The sequence below is a fragment of the Zonotrichia albicollis genome, chromosome 20 (assembly GCF_047830755.1).
Source record: "Zonotrichia albicollis isolate bZonAlb1 chromosome 20, bZonAlb1.hap1, whole genome shotgun sequence".
In the NCBI taxonomy this organism is placed as follows: domain Eukaryota; kingdom Metazoa; phylum Chordata; class Aves; order Passeriformes; family Passerellidae; genus Zonotrichia; species Zonotrichia albicollis.
The window spans coordinates 8094071-8114709 of NC_133838.1; the positions used below are offsets into that span (position 1 = coordinate 8094071).

At 48.9% G+C, this 20639-nt stretch overlaps 2 protein-coding genes across 4 annotated transcripts in view; both read right to left on the bottom strand.

The window, feature by feature from the left end:
• The window catches only part of RLF (RLF zinc finger), a 39747-nt gene extending 29282 nt beyond the window's left edge, over positions 1 to 10465 (bottom strand). Inside the window, exons 1-2 of one of the 2 annotated variants that reach the window (XM_074555894.1) lie at positions 10241 to 10465; positions 4202 to 4356 (exon numbers count right to left, since the gene is read on the bottom strand). In XM_074555894.1, the coding sequence (XP_074411995.1) occupies positions 4202 to 4356; positions 10241 to 10387 (302 nt within the window). In that variant the 5' untranslated portion in view covers positions 10388 to 10465. Of the gene's footprint in view, positions 1 to 4201; positions 4357 to 10240 lie in introns of those variants that run through there. The other variant, XM_074555895.1, reaches the window with a different exon arrangement.
• Positions 10466 to 12555: 2090 nt separating this feature from the next.
• On the bottom strand, positions 12556 to 19153 carry LOC106629679 (NF-kappa-B inhibitor delta). 2 transcript variants are annotated; one of them, XM_074555392.1, is made up of 12 exons: positions 18970 to 19141; positions 18081 to 18169; positions 17967 to 18000; positions 17710 to 17828; positions 17161 to 17345; positions 16588 to 16693; positions 15831 to 15977; positions 15634 to 15685; positions 15004 to 15161; positions 14450 to 14563; positions 13980 to 14144; positions 12561 to 13243 (listed from the first exon to the last, which is right to left on the bottom strand). In XM_074555392.1, exons 1-12 carry the CDS (start codon positions 18983 to 18985, stop codon positions 13184 to 13186), a joined length of 1245 nt encoding a protein of 414 aa, XP_074411493.1. In that variant the 5' UTR covers positions 18986 to 19141; the 3' UTR covers positions 12561 to 13183. The 2 variants fall into 2 exon arrangements, with proteins under 2 accessions (XP_074411492.1, XP_074411493.1); XM_074555391.1 differs by having other exon boundaries at positions 12556 to 14144; positions 18970 to 19153.
• Between the last annotated feature and the right edge of the window lie 1486 nt (positions 19154 to 20639).

A 20639-nucleotide genomic window follows, 5' to 3' on the forward strand; every position in this document is an offset into this window, starting at 1 on the left:
TCTGCCCCTGAAATCCCATTTTCCTCTTAATTGTAATGCAACTAAATGGAGTTTACATGTCATGGCTAGGCCACAAATCAAAATTCCAGGATCATGCCATGAAGTCAAACCTTTCTAACCCTACTCCACCAGTACCACCACAATGCCTACCTGCACAAAACTCAATTCTAAACTTCAGTCACAACTTTTGCAAATAAACTGTAGTGGGTGCTTGAATGTTTACATTATTAGAAGAAATATTAACTATCTGAAACACTCAACTTCAAAATATCTTTTAAGTAAAGGTGTCTTAGATATAAATTTCTTTATTTTGGAACAAATAACTCAGTGCAAAACCCAACATATTATTTGCTTATAATTTTTCATTAATACCTCATTTCAATTATACCTCCTTCACAGAAACTTTTAAAATCTTTTAGAACTGTTTATCTTTAGACTGTAATAGAACACTTTCCTATGCTAATCTTCTCAGAGACAAAAGATGACTCATTATACTTGGATTATCAGCATGCATTGTTCACTTGTTGCCAGGAATTATCCTGTGCTTATTAAGAGTTGAATTAGCTCTTAATGATAGACAGCAGAGTGGTTGAATCAACCTGCAGCAGTGGATTAGGCTGAGAGATGCTTTGTGACACAAAGAGCTCAGTGTCACCTGTGCCTGCTCACAGAGGGCTGAGGGAAGCAAGCACACTCTTCCTGGAACATTATTACTATCATTATTATTATTAGTATTAGTATTTAGGTGAGCTAGAGCTCCAAGCTTGAGGCAGACTGGGCTGATTGGTTCAATACAGTTTTGCTTCTTAAATCTGATGGCATTCAAATCTCCTTTCACTTTTTATGGTTGAAAAAAACCCCCATACTAACACCTTCTCAAAGTTGCAGAAGTGGGGAATCCCCTTTCAGTTCTGTGCCATCACAGCACACAGGAGAAAGTGGAAAGCAGTTAAATCTTAGTTACTGGCAAACACCATGTGACTTATGACCAAATATTTATTCCTTTTTAATCTATTAATCTTAGCATCTGTCACAGACACATTTTCTGAAAAATCCTTTCCTTAGGATTTTTTCTCCTGAGAAGCTGAGAAGCCTCAGGAACAAAATGTAAACATTGATTATCTGCTGCTGTGGAATGCAACAGGTGCATCTGGGATTGGTCTTATGTTGATTGTTTCTAATTAATGGCCAACCACAGTCAGCTGGCTCAGACAGAGAGCCCAGCCACAAACCTTTGTTGTTTCTTCTATTCTTAGCCAGCCTTCTGATGAAACCCTTTCTTCTATTCTTTTAGTATAGTTTTAATATAAAATATATAATAAAATAATAAATCAAGCCTTCTGAAACATAGGGTCAGATCCTCATCTCTTCCCTCATCCTAAGACCCCTGCGAACACAGTCACAAGCATCAAATAAACTATTTTCAGATGGAAGCAAAATTTCCATACTGATGGTAACACGACACCTTCCCCCTCACACCAGCCTCAGAAATAAAGCACTCACAGAAGCCTGAGTGAATAACCAGCTTCAAGGGTCTCCTAATTCTTTATTAATTCTTCTACAGAGAATTACCTTTGAAATAGTAACACTGGGAGGGTGAGGGGAATGCACTGTGCTTTGGGCTGTGAGAATAACCTGTCCAAGCTCCAGCTGAGCAAAGCAGGTGAGTCACTCCATGGCCACAAAGAACATCTCTGTTTCTCACCCCCACACACCCCCAATTGTTTGTCACACCTGGAATCTACAAGAGCAACCACTCCAAGCTTTCCTTTTGTTTCCTGAGGTTGGACAGTGACCCAACAATATCTCACACTGCATGTGAGGTAACTCAGTCCCCACACCATGTCAGTGGGAACACAAGCAGCACCCAGCAGGGAAACCACAGTGTTGGGAATTTAGCTGCTAGAGACTGAAAAATTACAAAGCTGTGGCTAATTCCAACTCCTGCACCTGCAAGATAGCATGTCCTTGAGCCTAGCTGTAGTTTGATAACAAATAATGAAAGAGACATGAGAAAAGAGAGATGTAACCCCTAAGGAATGGAGAAGAGCTGATGTTGTGGTGTGGCCAATGGACGGTATAAATTACAGAATATTCATAAGCTTATTACTCGCTGTATAAGTGTCTGATGCTCTCTTCAATAAACAGAACTTGCTTCTCACTCATATTGAGTGTCCGAGTCTCCCCTCACTGACAAATGGCTCATCCCTGACAAAAGCCTCATTCTGTGACACCACAGCACACTGAATTTTGCTGTTACTGCCTCACCCTGCTGAGAAGGAAGGCAGGAGGAAGAAGTTCTTTTCCTCTTCTCCAGGAGGAATGTTGGAAGGGAAGGAGGATTTCAATAGGAAGCAGAGCGCTTCTGCTTTGGAACAGCAAGTTTGCTCATTTCACTTCCAATCAAAGTTCAATTCTGAAAACACAGACTTGAAAACACAGTGTGTGTGATTGCTGTGGGGAACCCAATTATCTCCTCAAAAATCCCAATTACATGGGAACAGTAAGTTTTCATGTCCCTAACGAAGTAACAGTCTTCCTCCCTCATGGAACCTCAACTTTTATCTTTAATTCCTTGCTCTAACTTCTCTCACACTCCCTTGGAAACTTATGAAAAAGAAAATCTGTGGGAGAGTAAATTCGGGTATGCCACTGTCCTCCTTATCTTCCACCTCACTCTCTGTATTCCTCATTCTTTAGATTCCTTTCAAATGTAGTCATTGTAAGAAAGAGAAGATTTCAGCAAGTCAGCTTTTCTACTGTCCTCTAACACAAAGTTTTCTGAATATACAGGCTACAACAAAATCCTCCCCCAAAACCTGGAAAAAAAACATATTAGCAAAAGCAGAATATTCTGTTATTTCCCAACAAGAGAAAAGCAATTTTGTTACAGAATTGGGATTTACACCCCAAGATATCAATATACAGAAAGTAGTCCAAGTAGAGATGCCCTGCAAACAAACACTAAATGACAAACTTTTAAAATTACTTCAGTAGGAAACAACCAAATACACAAGCTAATTAATGATGAAGACAATAATACTCTATCCTTAAGGGGACAGTCTGGAAAAGCAATGAAGATATTTTGCCAAAAATGTGTATCATGTACCAGGTAAATGTAGTTAAAGTTTTAGGTTTCCACTGTAAGAACTTAGGACACACTTCTCCTGATTTCATGTTTTCAAAAAACCCAAAACCACTCCTAGTTCACATATTTCTCACAATTAAAAAAAAGATAATTCAAGGCATCATTTGGAGATAATCTGGTTCTGAGCTGTTCATTTATACTGCAAGTCAGTCCATTACAAAATAAAGCATTTGCCCAAGGAGTTCACTGCTGAAGTCCATTAAAGAGAATAACTGAGTTCAGACCACAAAACAAGGAAGAGACTGATAAAAAAACCAAAAATTGTCACAGAATCACTTTTATTCTATGATGATCTTCATATTCAAGGTTCTAGATTTTCACCCTCCCTCCTCAGATGAAACCTCACTAGCAAGGAACAACCAGCACATCACCTTATCACTCTCAGGTTATACTGATTACACCCCAGGGCACACAAAACCCTCAGTCTACACTCCTCAATTACAAAATCTGCTTTGCACTTAGGACAGACTTTGAGGAACTCCAAGTTATCCCAATTCAGCTGATGGACTGTAAAATGATCTCTATCCTGTTCCAGGAATTGCTGTGCTTTAAGTCATGTCTGGTGTGTTTTGCAATCTTACAGCACAACTCAGACTGCCATGAACACAAATCAGCTTGTCCTTTTCAACAAGGGACACACTCACAATGTCCCTGCACTAAGGGGACAGGACACACAGCTGCCACTGAGGAGCAAGGGACAAGGTTTATTAATTAATGTGTGAAAGTCTCATATAAGGTTTATTAATCCATGTGTCAAAGTCTCATATTGATACTTCTGTTAAATGAGTACCACACTAAGCTTCAAGAACAGAACCCTCCTAAAACACACATGATTATCCAAATACAGAAGAATAAAACTTGTCCACATTAATTAATTAAAAGCTCAAACACATTTTTGTGGTATAATTAAAAATGTACTAAATGCACTAGATAAATTGCAAATATAGCTGTCACATTAAGCAATAAACAATTTCAACAGCTTGCCCTTTCATTTATAAAGTTCAATTCTTTTTAAAACAAAAAAAAAATTTAATATACCAACTTAAAACTTACAGCACTAGCCTGCCAAGTACCAGAAGAACATCTTCACATTCTGTAGTCAAGTAAGGTCTTGCATTAGCAAAGCTTTGGATGGAGATTCGATACACTTCCAAAAAAGGTAAAATATGTTCCGATGCACCCCGACTGCCAGCATACTGGAGCAGTGTCTGAAACAACAGGATTGGCATTAGAAACTCTTGTAGCACACTGGAAAACAAATATCAATACACAACATCAGACACATGCAGTGGAATCATTCTGGAAGTGAGAAATTCTTACTCTGAAGAAGAATTTAAAGTGACAGCTTTTCATCTCAATTCTCGTTTTCATCTCAATTTTCATCACAATTCTCCTTTTTATTGAAATATATTTTATTTAGCTTATTATCTTGATAAAGTTATCTGAATTTCTACTTGGGAGAAAGCTAGATGCAATTGGCAGAAATGTGAGCTATTAAGTAGAAAATTCAGGGAGAAGTTCTACACTTGGCTCCTTTTGTACAACAACCATGGAGACAGAACCATGTACATAACACACTTTTGCTTAAAAACAATTATCAACACACCATATCAGACACATACAGTGGAATCATCCTGGAAGTGAGACATTTTTACCCTGAAGAAGAATTTAAAGTAGCAGCTTTTCACCTCAACAGAAATTCTCCTTTATATTGGAATATATTTTTATTTAGCTTATTATCTTGATAAAGTTATCTGAATTTCTACTTGGGAGAAAGCTAGATGGAATTAGCAGAAATGTGAGGTATTAAGTAGAAAATTCAGGGAGAAGTTCTACACTTGGCTCCTTTTGTACAACAACCATGGAGACAGAACCAGGTATGTAACACACTTTTGCTTAAAAACAAATATCAACACACCATATCAGACACATACAGTGTCATCTGGAAGTGAGAAATTTTTACCCTGAAGAAGAATTTAAAGTAGCAGCTTTTGATCTCAACAGAAATTCTCCCTTTTATTGAAATATATTTTTATTTTGTTTAATAAAGTTACCAGAATTTCTGCTTGGGAGAAAGCTAGATGGAATTAGCAGAAATGTGAGTATTAAGTAGAAAATTCAGGGAGAAGTTCTACACTTGGCTCCTTTTGTACATCTACCATGGAGACAGAACCATGTATATAACACTGGAATCTTTATCACTAGTGAGAATGCACAAAAAATAGGCAGAAATTCAAGATTAAGAACATTACAGGTGTGGTGTTTTAAACATCCATGTATTACCCACAGAGCAAACATGAAGCCACCAGAAAGGGATCCAAATCCCAGAGCAGATCATTGTGTGGGCATTTTTCAAACACAAAATTACCCCAGATTTTACTCCTTGGCCACAGCAATCCCACATTACCTGGGCACTAAAGCAGCACTATAAAATCTAGCCAGGTTTAATGAAATCACATGAACACAGGGATAACACCAGTACATCCCCCAAAAAAACTGTGTAAAAGGATAATTTTAGAATAATTCTAGAAGCTTGGGTGGGCATAGTCCAAGACAGCTCCATTCATGTAATGTTAATTGCAATTAAACAGAAAGGTTCTAAGATAACAAAGGATGTGGTGAGTTTTTAGAGAAGCTATTTATTATTATGTCACCAGATTGTTTGGATGGATTTGTTGTCTCTGCCGATTTTGATTTCAGCAGTTGTACACATTGTAAATGCCTTAATCACCAACTGAACTGTCTGAGACACTTCTTTTTATTTTGGAGGGTGACACTGCCATCTCTCCAATGACACTGGACAAACCAACAGCCCATCAAATTTCTCTTCTTCCATAAAAGAATGCAAAACAATGAGTTATTTACAGAAAGTGTGTGAGAAAGTTTGCTACAAGAATGTCAACATCAGAAGGCTTAGAAAATCGTAAAAAATCAAAGAGAAAATGTGACACTCAATGCCAGGGTTTAGTTGAGGTGTTGGGGCATGGGTTGGACTCAATGATCTTTAAGGTCTCTTCCAACTCAGTGATTCTGGGAATTCTGTGACTGCATGGGGGAAAAAAAATAGTTCAGAGTGCTTTGCCCTACCATTCAAAACAAGTCAAACTGTCCTTACAAGCATGGTGAGGCCATATCAGTTTTCAAATCACTTAAAGTTGTCACTCTGACACAACAAACTGATTTTAACACCTTAAAAAACCCCACACGATCTTATCAGAAGGTGAATGGAAATAGCAGCTATGGAACAAACCCTTCTACAGGCTTGCAAAAACCACCTGCAGTCACAATAATGACCAACACCTACCCTCCATCACAGCAGGAAATGTGGTCAGTACCCAATGTCACATCTGTGATATAACTACACTATTTTAGTCCTAACCTAAAAACAGTGCAGAGCAGCAGAATCAGGTGTTACACTTTAAAAATCGATACAAAAATACCATCTAAGAAACAGTAATCTGCTGCTTTGTGGATTGTTCTCCAACAATTAACCAACAGAACTTCTGGGTGAATGGAAGTTACAAACTTTCCCCAAAGCCCACATGATATTAATAGTTATAGAGAGTTAAGCTGGGGCAGGGAATTGGAAGTTTGCAGAAATCATCCTTAAGCACAGCACAAATATCATTAGCTGCAGCAGGTAATGGTAACACCAGTCTTCAAGTTTACTTAACAGATTAATGGATTTGATAATATAACTCAAATCACACATTGCTTTGTAGCATTAAATCCCATTCAAAGACTGTCAAGCTGCAATCCCCAGAGAGTGAAGTGCTGACTGTCATAAATCAGCTGTTTGGTAAAGCCAGCAGTAACACTGCCATCACAGTGCCTAGAGAAACAGATCAAACACACCCATCCTTACACCTTTCTAAAAATACATCCATTAAAACCAATCTATTTAAAAAGCCAAATTTAGCACTCAATTATTTTGACAGACACTTTGATCATAAACTACCTGGTCTATGTAAAGCATAAAACACAGCAGAATACTTTCTAAGATTAAATAAATTTTCTAGTAAACACTGCAGCCTTGCCCTGGGATCAAAGTCTTAAAGCTAACCTGAGCAATTCACTGAGTAACTATTTATGAGAAACTTCTTGTCAAACACAAACAATGGTTTCAGTGTAAAAAACACATTCAAGGTGACAGATTTATTAATAGCTTAGACTTCAAGGATCTAGTTTGGAACATTCTGATGCTATTAGTATTAGCACACTGACAAATAAGCCAAATGTAGTAATTGTATTAAAGAAGTTCTTGAAAGCCCTTATGCTGTTTCACAAGCCATGGTTGTTCAGTTGTCCACTATGGATTTCTCCTGGCAGTCTTTATAAAAATTATTATGGAAAAATTATTAATTTGACAGAATTAAACCACATGTTTAAGGGATTCTCAGCTAACAATTTAGAAGCAATTAGTACCTTACAGTGTAATTACCTGAGAGAGTATTCACACATTTAAAGTCTGGCTCACACACACCCATTTACAGCTCATCCCACCCTCCTCTTGCATTCCAGTAACATCTCGGGTGGGTAAATGGGGTGAGAAGGGCAGAGCCCACACCCCTCATGTGTAACACACAGGCCAGCCCAGGTGTTCACTCTCTGCAATGCCACCACACTCCTTAGCTGCACTTCCTCAAAAGTGAAATATTTTAGCTCAGATCCAATTTGAAGATGAAGATCTCAAAGTTTCCTGACCTGTTGGTACAGCTTTGAGACTTTTTAAGAAAAATACTTTCTCATCTTTTTAACCATATCTGATTGCACTCAACCTGTCACCTTCAAAAATTTCAGAAAGCCAACAGCTGCTGGGCACGGGCAGATGGGATTTGACATCCTACAACCTCGCCTTCACTGAAAACTGTTCTTCCTATTTATGACAGCACAGCCTCAAACACTCACTCAGTTGTTCTTTCTGCTCTTTGGGTACATACTGCTCTCCACAAAGAAAAAAATAAAAATTCCCAAGGTGAACGTGCAAAGCATGAATGTCTATACAATATAAAGCTGCAGAGTCAACCCATGATTTAGGCTTCAGCAGTTTCTTTGTTTTGTTATCCTGGACAACAGCAGCATTTCCCTGCTCGGAAATGGGATCTGCAAGGAAATGGTGACACCCAGCATCACCCCTGTGTGACCTGCTGGCAAGCTGCACACAGCAGCACAAGTTTACCAATGGTAAAACAGCATTGACACAGCTCAAAGCAAAGGGAATTCCCTCATTTGGTTCAGTTTGCCTGGAAATTACCAGCCATGGTCATTTCCACAGCAAAACAGAGCAAATTCCAGGCCCCTGCCTCAGCTGTACTCACAGGATGGCAAACATAAAATATTTCAGCTCTCCTCATGTCAGCTACTTCCCAAAATCAAACTTAAGGCCAGATAAATTCAGCTTCTTTCTAGGCACATTTTGCTGTGGCTTAATAATTTTATAGCCAGGTATCAGCGGTAGCTTCCAAGTAATTAATACAAAATTGAGCTCCCTAAACTTCCCTCATGGGCAGACCTTGAGTTATTGAAGTTATCACAAACATCCCCTGTTAGGAGAAACCCAGACATAAAATTCCACCCCACCCACAGTGGTCTGACTGCACAAAGACATCACAAATTCATCCTCTATGAAGGATGGAGCTGCTTCAGGATGGACCAGCAGCTCCATGGATGCAATCTCTGGAGTCCAGGCATGACAATCCATAAAGTCCAAGACTGGTGGAAAGTCAAAACCAACCTTTTCCATTTTTATCTGTGCCATCACAGCATTTTAAAACCGAACAATAACAGCACAAGGACCCAGAGGGCTACATTATTCTGAGGCATGGTTTGGGGTCTTTTTGTTGTTGACTTTATTTTTTTTAGGTAGCAGAACTGTCTTTCACCACAATCCACTGATCAAGCATCTTTAAAGCTTCTTCTGTACCCAGCTAATCTGGGAAACTGGACATGCACACACACAGATCATGCTGACACCCACGATTAAGGGCCAGCTGAATACTTGTCTCAATGTTCTGACACAATGTTCACCACTGGAAACAATTTTAGCAAATCCTGAACATAGACAGGGTGACACTTTGTAGCAGGTTCCATGTCAGAGCAAGGTCACACAAAATGAATTCAGGACAAACACAGCAGGATGCAGCTGCACCCAGCAGCTTGGAAGAGTTTTGGAACATAGAAAATACACTTATTCTCTTGTTTCAGTGAGTGATAGCTTAACATCCTCCCACAATGGTATGGCAAAGCACACAACCTGTGGATGCAAAATGGAAGACTGGGAAGGGTAACACCACTTACACACAATTTGTGACAGCCCAGCAAGCTTTTTTCTCTGATTTTACCATTCATCAGTCAAACACTATAGCTTTATCAGCTGAGAAAACAGATTTTTTCTTTCTTATTTAAAACCCACAATCTGTCCAGACTCAGCAGAGACAAGTTACAAACTCAGTATCATAACAATTTTTCAACCTTAGAGCTCACAGTAAATGATGCTGTGAGGGTGGCAAAAACTAATAATAGGAAGAATATAGGAAGAATTTACTTAAGAACCAGTTTTCTCTATCACTGTGGCTTTAAACAATATCAGCTCTTCTTCTGGAACTCAGGGCCTCGATTCAGAAATTGGAGATCTCCCTGTGGGGTGCACTAAGCAGGTATTCAACACAAGACATCCAAACCACGCTCATCAGTGCCTGAAGGGCCCTGCAGGCCCCGCAAGCACTGCTTACACGTCTCAAACAAGGCGAATACGCAGATTTGATCCCGAGACAAGCGAAACAGTGGAACAGACCATCGTAAGGCTCAGAACCGAGCCAGGACTGCTCTTGCCCAGCCAGGCCGCCCCGCTCCGCAGCGATGCTCAAGCCCAAAGCCGAGCGCTGCCCCCGGCCCCACTCCGGGCTGGCGCCGCAGAGCCCGCGGGGCGCCCTCGGCAGGGCGGGCACGGAGCCCCGAGCCCTGCGCGCCGCCAGCGCCGGGACAGCGGGGACAGAGCGGGGGCAGAGCGGGGACACAGCGGGGACAGCCCGAGCCCGCCCCGCCGCATCCCCCCTGCCGCCCGCGCCGCGGCCCGCCCCGCCCGCCGCCTACCTGGCAGAAGCCCCGGCAGTAGGCTCGGGACGAAGCCTCCGACACCTCCTGCTCGCGCAGCTCCGTCTGCAGCTGCCAGAGGCGGGCGCGGAGCGCCGGCACCACCCGCGGCACCTCCGGCCGCGCCTCGGCCTCCGCGTCCGCCATCTGCACCCGGCCCCACTGCGCGTAGGCACCGCTCACGTGACCCCGCCGCTGACCTCATCGGCCAGGGACGGCGCCACGTGACGCGCGCACGTGACGCGTGGCCGCGCGAGGGGCGGGGCGGGGAGCGGGAGCGCGCCCGTGACGCGGCGGCGCGCGCGCGGCCCTCATCATGGAGGGGGCGGGGCTAGAGCGCCCGCCGGCCCCGCCCCCCGGGCCGTGAGGGCTCCGGGAGGGCTCCGGGAGCGATGGCTCCTCTGCTGTAAAGGTGACTGACTGCAAGGCTAGAAGACTTGAAATGTGATAATGGACACTGGCCAGAGCCGGCTTTTAAACTCATATTTCCGTTACTCTAATCTCCCGTTAACAGCACGGTGTTGGTAGCAGAACCTTCGTGTCTCTAGAATAGCCCTGGAGAGGCTGTTGCCCAGACACGGGGACGGGGAGCATGGTAAATAGCTTTTACCAAGAATTTGTAATGCAGACACATGACATGAGATGCTGGGCCCATGGATCAGAGGAGATCTCTCTCTTTATCTTAATTACTGTCCTTATCTCAATGAATGAAATACATATTTTCTCCCCACATCACGTTCCTGAGGGGACTGACAGGCTTTGGTGGGAGCCTGGCATCCAGCCAGGGTCATTCCAACACGGCAAGGCAAGGCAAGGCAAGGCAAGAGAGGGGTAAACAAAGTCCAGACAATTCAAGAGAGGGGTAGGCAAGGAATGGCAGGGAAGTGTTTGGCAAGACATGGAAAGAAGACGTAGGCACAGATTGACAAGTCAATGAACTTCTAGGCTCTCAGAATCTCTGCTTGTCAGAGTGACTCTGAGATACGTGCAAGTCTCTTTTTCCCAGCCCCGAGTTGAATAAGGAGTCAGGATTCTTCTGTTCTCATTCTCAAAGTTATTTATTATTTCTTATCTATAACATTGTTTCTCCAACGTGCTGAGGTCTGTCTGGTAGGTCGGGTTGAGGCACCCTGACGGCCTCAGAGGCAGTGTTGTCTTTTTATATTAAAGACTATGCGTAAATTATTTACAATAACTTCCCAATACCTATCACCTTTGTTAGACAGTAAGTTTCTACTCTAAACCAATCCACAAATGCCAGCATCACTTAGAACATGGAGGCTGGGAAGAAGAAAGAAGGAAGACAGGGTATGCCCAGATTCCTCCATCTTGAGGAGGAATCTGGAGACCCCGAACCCCCATTCTAAAAACCCCAAAAATCTATTTTTCATCCTATGACAAACTAATTATTATTTTGCTTAGACTCTCTTGACTTAATTCTTCATATGAAGGTTGGTAATTGTTTTTCCATGGGTCAAGATCAAAGTCACAGGTGTGTCTTGGGCTCTGTGCCAAGGTCTCTGAACCCCCCGGGCAGGGTCTCAGCTCCTCCAGGGCAGCCAGAGGAATGTCCTGGGTTCCGAATCAGCTGTGCCCATCTCCCAGGCATTGCCTGCCTGCCCAGCCCCGCGTTTCCCCCGTGGGCTCCGTTCGAGCGCCGTTACCGGAGGGTCCCGCACTGGGGGCCCTGGGGCGGGCACGCAGCGCCCCCTGCTGGAGCTGTGAGCGGGAAACGGCAGCAAGGGGGCGCTGTGCCCTTGGGAGAGAGGGCACCGACCCGCGGGGGGATGGCTTTTGGTTCAAGTTTTTATCTTTTTATACTTTTCAGGTCCTGTACTGAATCAGTGTTAGTGTGGGACACGAAATAACGCGGCGAGGACACGCAGTTCTTTATAAGGGTAAAAGAGAATATATTAAAATTTTGACTCCAACATTTATAGATTTTCAAAAGTGACAGTGAATTGGAGGGTGACAGTGCTGCCTTTCCAATGACACTAGACAAACCAACAGTTTATCAAGTCTTTCTTCTTCTATAAAATAACGTAAAACAATAAGTTATTTACATAAAGTGTGTGAAAAACTTCATTATGAGAATGTAAACATCAGAAGGCTTAGAAAAACTTCAAAAATCAAGACAACACATCAGTGTATAACACTGGACTCCATGTAGAGTGTTACTAAGCTCAATTGGCTTCCTTGCATTTCCCACCCTCATGGTTATCACCCCCTTTTCCTTGCATTTCCCACCCTCATGGTTATCACCTCCTTCCCCTTGCATTTCCCACCCTCATGGTTATCACCCCCTTTTCCTTGCATTTCCCACCCTCATGGTTATCACCTCCTTTTCCTTGCATTTCCCACCCTCATGGTTATCACCTCCTTCCCCTTGCATTTCCCACCCTTTTTCCCTTATGTTTCCTGCTCTTTTCCCCTCATGCTTCCCACCGTTTACCCCCCTAATTTAAAGCCCTAAAATAGTATCAAAGAGGTGTTTTTGATGACTTAATCCTTAAAATAAGAAAAAAGGAGTTTTTCTCAATTTGAAGCCCTTTGTTTCAAAACCCCCTCCTTTTTCTGTTGTCACTGGGATGCACTGGGAGGGACTGAGAGTACTGGGAAAAATCAGACTCAGATTTTCAGGAAGTTTTTATTCAATTCCAGAATTCTCTCAGTTTTTGGGTTTCCTCTCCAATTTGGTATGTTCCACCCAAATTCCCCAATTTAGAGGAGACGCCCCTCATTAGCAGCCCCCATTAATGAGGCTGAGGGGGAGGGCAAGGGGGAGCTCGACTCCTTCCGTGTTCCTCCCCCCACCAAACCAATGTGGTTCAGACTCATTTCACAGAAATTTGGGGGCAATTTCATTGAAATCAGGAAAAGTTCAATCCCCCAATATGGGGGTGTCCCCTCATCTGATACCGGGGAGACCCCGCCCCTCTGACGTCACTCGGCGGTGGGCGGGGGGCGATGGGACCCCCGGCGGCTCCTCAGGAGGAGGCGGAGCTGTGGGACAGGGAAAATTCAGGGAGGGTCCCCAAAACACGGGGTTCTACCCCAGAACTTGGGGGTGTCACCCAGAGATCCTGGGATGGGGGGTGGTGAAAACGAGGGGGTAAAGCAGCGGGATTTGGGGGTAAAGCAGCGGGATTTGGGGCATAGCAGCAGGGATCTGAGGCAAAGCAGGGGGATTTTGGGGTTCCAGGGGCAATTCCAGGCATTTCCCCCCATCAGCAGGAAGTTTTAGGGTGCAGTGGGGTGCTGGGTGTGACCAGGTCTGGGGTGATGATGGGGTGCAGGGGATGGTGCTGGCTCTGAGGGTGATCTGGGGTCAGTCTGGGGTGCAGGGGATGGTGCTGGCTGTGAGGGTGATGTGGGGTCAGATCTGGAGTGATGATGGGGTGCTGGGGATGGTACTGTGAGGGTGATCTGGGGTCAGATCTGGGGTGCTGGTGGGGTGCTGGGGATGGTGCTGGCTCTGAGGGTGATGTGGGGTCAGTCTGGGGTTCAGGGGACGGTGCGGGCTGTGAGGCTGATCTGGGGTCAGATCGGGGGTGATGGTGGGGTGCTGGCTGTGAGGCTGATCTGGGGTGCTGGTGGGGTTCAGGGGACAGTGCTGGCTCTGAGGGTGATGTGGGGTCAGATCTGGGTTGATGGTGGGGTGCTGGCTCTGAGGGTGATCTGGGGTGATGGTGGTGTTCAGGGGACGGTGCTGGCTCCGAGGGGGACCTGGGGGTCTCACCTGCTCTCCGGGGGCCCCCGGGGGCAGCAGGCTCTGGGGCAGCTCGTGCTCCAGGTTGCGGGTGCTGGGGTCGGCCCCCCAGGCCAGGAGCAGCCTCACGAGGGGCTCCTGGCTGGGGGTGCCAGGCAGTGCTGCTGCCATGTGCAGGGGGGTGTTCCCGTGGGCCTGAGGGATGGGAGGGGGCTCAGGGTACCCAGAGTCACCCTCCAGCCCCCTCAGACACCCTTGAGATCTGATTCTGATACCTCCAGACACCCCAAAGCCCCCCGTGCCCCTCTGATCCCTCTGAGCCTCCCAGAGCCCCTTCACACCCCACAAGCCACTACAGGAACCCCAAAGAGCTCCACAGACCCCTCCAATCAGCCCCAAGAGCCCCACAGAGGTCCCCCAGCCCCAAATCCCCCACAGAGCCCTAGAGGGAACCAAGACCTCCCCCCAGAGCCCCCCCCAGCCCCCCAAGTCCCTCACACCTTCATGTTGACCAGGCGGGGGGCCATGCCAGGCTGGCGCAGCAGCAGGTGGGCCAGGGCAAGGTTGCCTCCCCTCACAGCCAGGTGCAGAGCTGTCAGGCTGCTTTTGGTGTCCTGGGGGCAAAACAGGGGTCGGGGGGGGGCCCATAGGAGGTATCACCCCCCTACAACCTCCTCAACCTCCCCAAAGGGACCCCAAGAAATCCCAGTGCCTGGGAGAACAGGTTTATCCAGCCCATGGGGGCTTTGAAGGGAGACACAGGGGTCTTTGGGGGGCACACAGGGGTCTTTGGGGGGCACACAGGGGTCTTTGGGGGGCACACAGGGGTCTTTGGGGGGCACACAGGGGTCTTTGGGGGCACACAGGTATTGTGGGGGTCTCACACCCCTCCCCAACCCTCCCAAGGTACCCCAACAGACCCCAAAGGCTTCCAATGGACAGGGACCTCGAGGTGGGACACAGTCATCTTTGAGAGGTATGTGGGGAACCCAGGGGATGTGAGGGACACCTGGAGAGTTGTGGGGTACCTGGGGGTCTTTGGGGGGGTCTGTACCTGGCTGCTGCTGTCTGCCCCCATCAGCAGGAGCAGCTCCACACAGCGGAATCGGTCCTGGGGAGTGGGGGACCCCCCTGCAGAGCCCCCCACGGGGCTGTGCCCTCCCTGCAGCGAGGCGTTGTGGGCCAGGACAGCGCAGTGCAGAGGGGTCTGGCCTGGGGGGGGAACCAAGAAGGGTCAGGAACGGCCCCTCCCCCAAACAGGACCCCCCTGGAATTGGGGACCCCCCTAGGGACCCCCTCAACATACAGACACACCCCTGGGACCCTCCCACCATCATCCAGGACACCCAGAATGGAGATCCCCCAATCCCCCCAAAACAGGGATGCATCCCACCAAGAGCTGCCAAAAAATGGGGATTCTCAGGGTCCCCTTCAAACCAGGGACCCCCAAGCCCCTTCTGTACTGAGTCCCTTCAAGTGGGACACTCCCAAGACACCCTGAAACAGGGACTTGTCAGAGACCCCAAATCAGGGACCCCTGAGTGCCCCTCCCATTGGGGACCCACCAACTGAACTCTCCCCAGTCCCACCCAAACAAGGACTCCCCAAGAATCACCCCCACCCCAAAACCAGGGGCCCACCCCAAGCCCCTCCACCACCTTTGCCCCCCCTTAAATTTGCTGACCCTCAAAATTTCTGGCCTCCACGTTGACAGGAACCCCCGCGGACATCATGGCCTGGGAAGGCAAGGGGGAAGATTTGGGGTCCCCCTGGATACCAGGAACCCCACTAGGCCGGTTCTCTGGTCTCCCAGGACAGCAGTGTCCCTTCTGGACCCACTCTGGGAGGGTTTTGTGGTCCCCATGGGGGTTGGGGTGTCACCTGGAGGATTTCGGGGTGCCCATAGGCTGCAGCCAGGTGCAGCGCCGTGCGGCCCCCGTGGTCGGCGGCATCAGGGTTGGCCCCCAGGACAAGCAGGTCCCGCACAATCTCCGGGGCTGGAGCTGCTGCTGCCACCAGCAGGGGAGTCTGGGGACATCAAATGGGGGGTCAGGGACAGAATGAACAGGGGTCAGGGGGGTTTGAGTGACTCCTGGGGGAAGTTAAATGTCTAAGGGGTAAAGGGGGTCTGGGGGCTTTTGCAGGGAAAAAAGGAAGGTCAGTGAGATCTGGGGGAGTCAGGGATTGTTGGGGGGCATCAAGCACCCCCAGACCCTCAAATTATCACCCTGGTATTCTGCTACTGCTCTGCCTCCCCTTATCATTCCTTTATCATCCCCTCATTAATTATTTGTTATTGATTGCCCCTTTATTGCCCTTTATTGGACTCTAATTACACCATCACTAATTACCTGTTATTGCCCCTCAGTATTAATTACCCCTTGATTCTCCAGCACTCCTTCTATTATTAGACTGCAACAGAACCCCATGATTAATTATCCCAGAATTAACTACCCCATCCCCATATATTTTACCTCCATCACCCCCTTATTGCCCCAGTACGACCCACTTATTACTTTTTCTTTACCTGCAACTTTCTTTTGCACTTCTAGCTTCCCACCCCGAACTTGCCTAGGTGCTCCTGCACTTTGATCTCCCCCAGATGCCCCCCAGGCCCCCCAGGTGTGTCCCCCCTCACCTTGCCCAGGTGCTCCCGCACCTCGAGTCCCCCCAGGTCCCGCAGAGCCTCGGCCGCAGCCCGGGCCAGCGCCCACTGTCCCCCGGCACAGAGCACGTGCAGCAGCCTGGGGGTGGAGCAGGGTTAGAGGGGACCCCCTTAACCCCCTACCCACCCCCCACGTTCCACCCAGAACACAGACCCCACAAAAGCAACTGGCACCCCGTAGCTCCTCCCAGTGCCTCACAGCTGCCCCTGGGGCTTCCCAGCACTGCCTTGTCCCACTGCTTCCCCCCTTGCCTCCCTGCTGAGCTCCCCATTGATTCTCCTGTTTACCCCACACTGATCTCACCCACAGACCCCACTGCCCCCCACTGAACACCACACTGACCCCACTCACCCCACTGCCCTCCCATGGGCCCCACTGGCTGTCCTTCACACCAGTGACCCCCTAAACTGCTCCACCATTGACGCCCCCCATTTGCTGCAATTTAGCCCATTGACCCATCATGGACCCCCTGACCACTGTACCCCCTTATAACGCCTGTACCCCCCCTTATACCCCCCAGTGCCCTCCCATGCCCCCCCACTCACGTGTCCCCCTCCTCGTCCTGCCACAGCAGCTCCCGGGGGTCTCGGCCCCCCAGCACAGCGCGGGCGGCTGCCAGGTCCTGGGGTTCAGGGTACGGCTCTTGGATCTCCCTTCCCAGCAGGGAGGCCCCAAATTGTCCCCACGGCACTGCGGGATGGGGCCAGGCAGGGCCGGGGATGGCAGCAGCCTTGGAGGGGGGCAGCAGTCAAGATGGAGGGGGGCTTGGTACCAGTTATCCCCCCATTTTCCTCCCCTTGCCCCCCCAGCTGCCACCCCATTGCCCTCATCTACATCATCTCCCCCCACTGTCCCCAATTCCTTCCTTCATTCCCTCCCATCGCCCCCTTAACCACCCCATTACCCCCATGTAACTCCACATTGCCCCACCATTCCCCTCCCAATTGTCTGCCCCCCTTCTCCCCCCATTCCCCCCCATTCTCCCCCCACTGCCCTCTCATTTTCTCCCATTGACCCCCATTTACCACACTCCCCCCCCCTTTAACCTCCCAGTTCACGCCCCATTTCTCCCCCATCCCCTCGAACCAGCTCACCTGAAGCCCCCTCGGACCGGAGACCCTTCCCCCGTGGGCCCCTCCCGGGCTGCCATGGGACACGTGTGGGACCTCACAGAGGCCGGGAGTCACCGCGGGGACAACGGGCCAGGGAGAGCCTGAGGGGACAGCCGGTGATGGGGGGACATGGAGAGGGAATGGGAGGGGAAGGGGGGACGTAGGGATGGGGAGGGCATGGAGAGGATGTGTGGGGCACAGGGGGTTTGGGGGGAGCTGGGGGATCGGGGGTCACTCACCATCCGAGGGGCGCGGGGAGGGCACAGCCAAAACCTGGGGGAAGAGCGAGGGGGTCAGCGAGGAGAGTGGGGGTGTCCCCAGGGGAGGTGTCACCGGGATGGGGGGTCACCCACCGGGGATCTCGCCCCTTCCCTGCTCTTCTGCTGCCGTAGCTCCTTCAGCAGCTGCTTCACCGTCTGGGGCGGAGAGGCACGGGGGGGACCTGGGGGTATGCAAGGGAGGGTTCGGGGGTCCCCGAAATGCCGGGGAACCCTGAAAACTCCTAAAATCCCACCAAAAGCCCAGGCGTCCCCCCTACACCTGAACTAGGAGGGCAATAACCACGTGTCGGAATTAAACCCTTAAATCCTACAGAAGTCCCACTCTTTAACACCGCCATCCTACTGGCCTCAGAGGTTACCGTTTCCCCGTGTGTCATCCAGACCCTGTTCGGGGGTGCCCCCCTGAACTCCCGAGACCTCTCAAACCTCTGTGTCACAACCGAGAACCCCAAAGCCCGGGGCACTCCCCCAGCGAGGCAGGAATCCCCCTGTCGTGACGTCACGGGGATTCCCATGCGTCACCGCCCGTCCCCGCCGTCCCCACGCTCCTCCCCGGGGAACCCCCTCCTCCCCCGCGGGGAGAATCCGGCGGGGAGGCCCCGGGAGCCCCCCGCTCCATCACGGCCGGTGTCCCCCCTCCTGCCCCCCAGAGCTCCTGAAGGTGAGCAGACCCTTCTTGGCTCTCTTAAAGGGCCAGTGTCCCCTAATAGCGAGGCTTAAAGGGCCAGTGTTTCCTACAACCAGCTCTTAAAGGGCCAGTATCGCCCAAAAGCAGCTCTTAAAGGGCCAGTGTCCCCTAATGGATCGTCTTAAAAGACAAGTGCTCTCTCTCAGGTGTTTTAAAGGGCCAGTACCTTGTCCCAAAACTCTTAAAAGGCCAGCGTCCCCTCAAAGCGAGTCTGAAAGGGCCCGCGACAGCCCCCCGCCCCCAAAAAGCCTCATCCCCCTTTTCCCCCCTCACCTCTCTGGGGCCGCATCCCCGCCGGATCCGGGGGCAAATGAGGCCGGGGCGGGCGCGGGGACCGTTTTGGGGGGACCTGGGCGAGGAAACCCCGCCCCGGAGGGAAACGCCACCAAAACGCCAACGCTGTCACTGTTGCGACGGGTGACAAGGCGGGGGGGAGGAGCTTCGGAGGGGCCCGGGGCACCCAGAGGAAGGGTGGAGGTGGCGGGGTCACCCGGGGGCCGGGTCCTCTGGGGGGTGTCGGGAGGGGTCACAGGTCCTGGGTTGTTCCATCAGCACCGATTTGGGGCGACAATCCCGGGTCCCTCTCAGCCCCCATCATTTTGTGTGGGTTTGGGGTACTCTCTTCACCATTCTGGGAGGGGGCTCTGTCTCCCCAACCCCACGAGGACCATGAAGACTGTGGGGACACCAGGGCTGGTGCCTTTATTGGGGTGGGACAGGGCTGTCCCCCCACCCACAATTTGCAGCAGTCACTGCTCCCCTCCATACCCCCCACTTGGGGGATGTGGGGTGTTTCTTACCCATTTGAGGACATCTCTGCCTCATTTGAGGGAGGTTTCTGATCCATTTGGGGGCGGCATTTAGGATGGGGGGGGCTCAGCCTGATTTTGATGGGAGTCTCTGACACATGGGAAGGAAACCATGAGACCCAGTGAGACCACCAAGGCTGGTGGATTTATTTTGGGGGATGTCACACAGCAGGGAGGTTCCCTCCAGGATCCTGACTGGGGGGTTGGGTGTCACAAGTGTATTTTCTACTACACAGCCTGCTGAAGCTCCCCTGGTCCTGAAGCCTTTCTCAGACAGCTCCATTCTCTAAATGCCAGAACATTCCTGCCCAAAGAGCCGAAACAGCTGGAGGAACAGCAAAGCACTCTGACCAGAGGCTGTGGTTTATGTACCCCAGCCTCAGTGGCTGCACACTTGCTGCCCCAGCCCATCCCTTCCTGCAGCCTGTCTTAATCCTTGGATCCCTTGTACCTCCTGAGTACAGCCTAGATGCTGCAGCTCCCAGGTAATCCCATCTCCCTTCCTCTGACACTGACCCTGAGCCCAGCAGAGGGATACAGAACAGGCAGGAAAGAAGAAAAAAAAATAGAGAGAAGAGGCCTGATAAAGTAGACATGGCAACTTGAAAATGCAAAGTCAGGAGAGAACTGAAAGCAGGCACAGAAATCTACAGTACCAGTGTATATGTATAAATAAAATTTTACAGACAATGGATTAAGAGAGGAAAATAGACAGCAAGCTATATTAAAGTATACAGAAAATACAAATTTTTAAAGTTAAGGAACTAAGAGAGGAATGAATTAAAAACTATCAACAGTGAACTAAGATAAAGACAGAAACTGTGAAAAAAACCCTTACACTTTCAGATATAGGCCAGGGCACCTTCAGAAATTTTGCTTGTGAAAGTGAAAATATAGATGTGCACCTACTGATTTGCATGTGTATCTTAGCAATAAAAAGTGAATCTATAAGGCAGCACAGAAAATACACTAATTTGGAGAGTATGTGCTTCAGTCTTCATGTGGTGATCTCTGGTCTGCCTTCAAACCCAGTACTGCTGGATTTGGTGAGCCTAAAGACAACACTGAGTAGTGCAGTTGTCCAAATTTCTCATTGTTGCAGTTTATAATTTGTGGCCCTCCTTCACTGCTGAA

Bases quoted from the DNA above. Each gene is read 5' to 3' on its own strand.
- LOC106629679 (XM_074555391.1), bottom strand. The intron at 14,564-15,003 runs GTACAGACCCCC...TTTTGCCCCCAG, and splicing joins GGGCAGACAGCAGCAGCCAG to GACACCAAAAGCAGCCTGAC. The intron at 14,145-14,449 runs GTGTGAGGGACT...CCCATCCCTCAG, and splicing joins CCCGCCTGGTCAACATGAAG to GCCCACGGGAACACCCCCCT.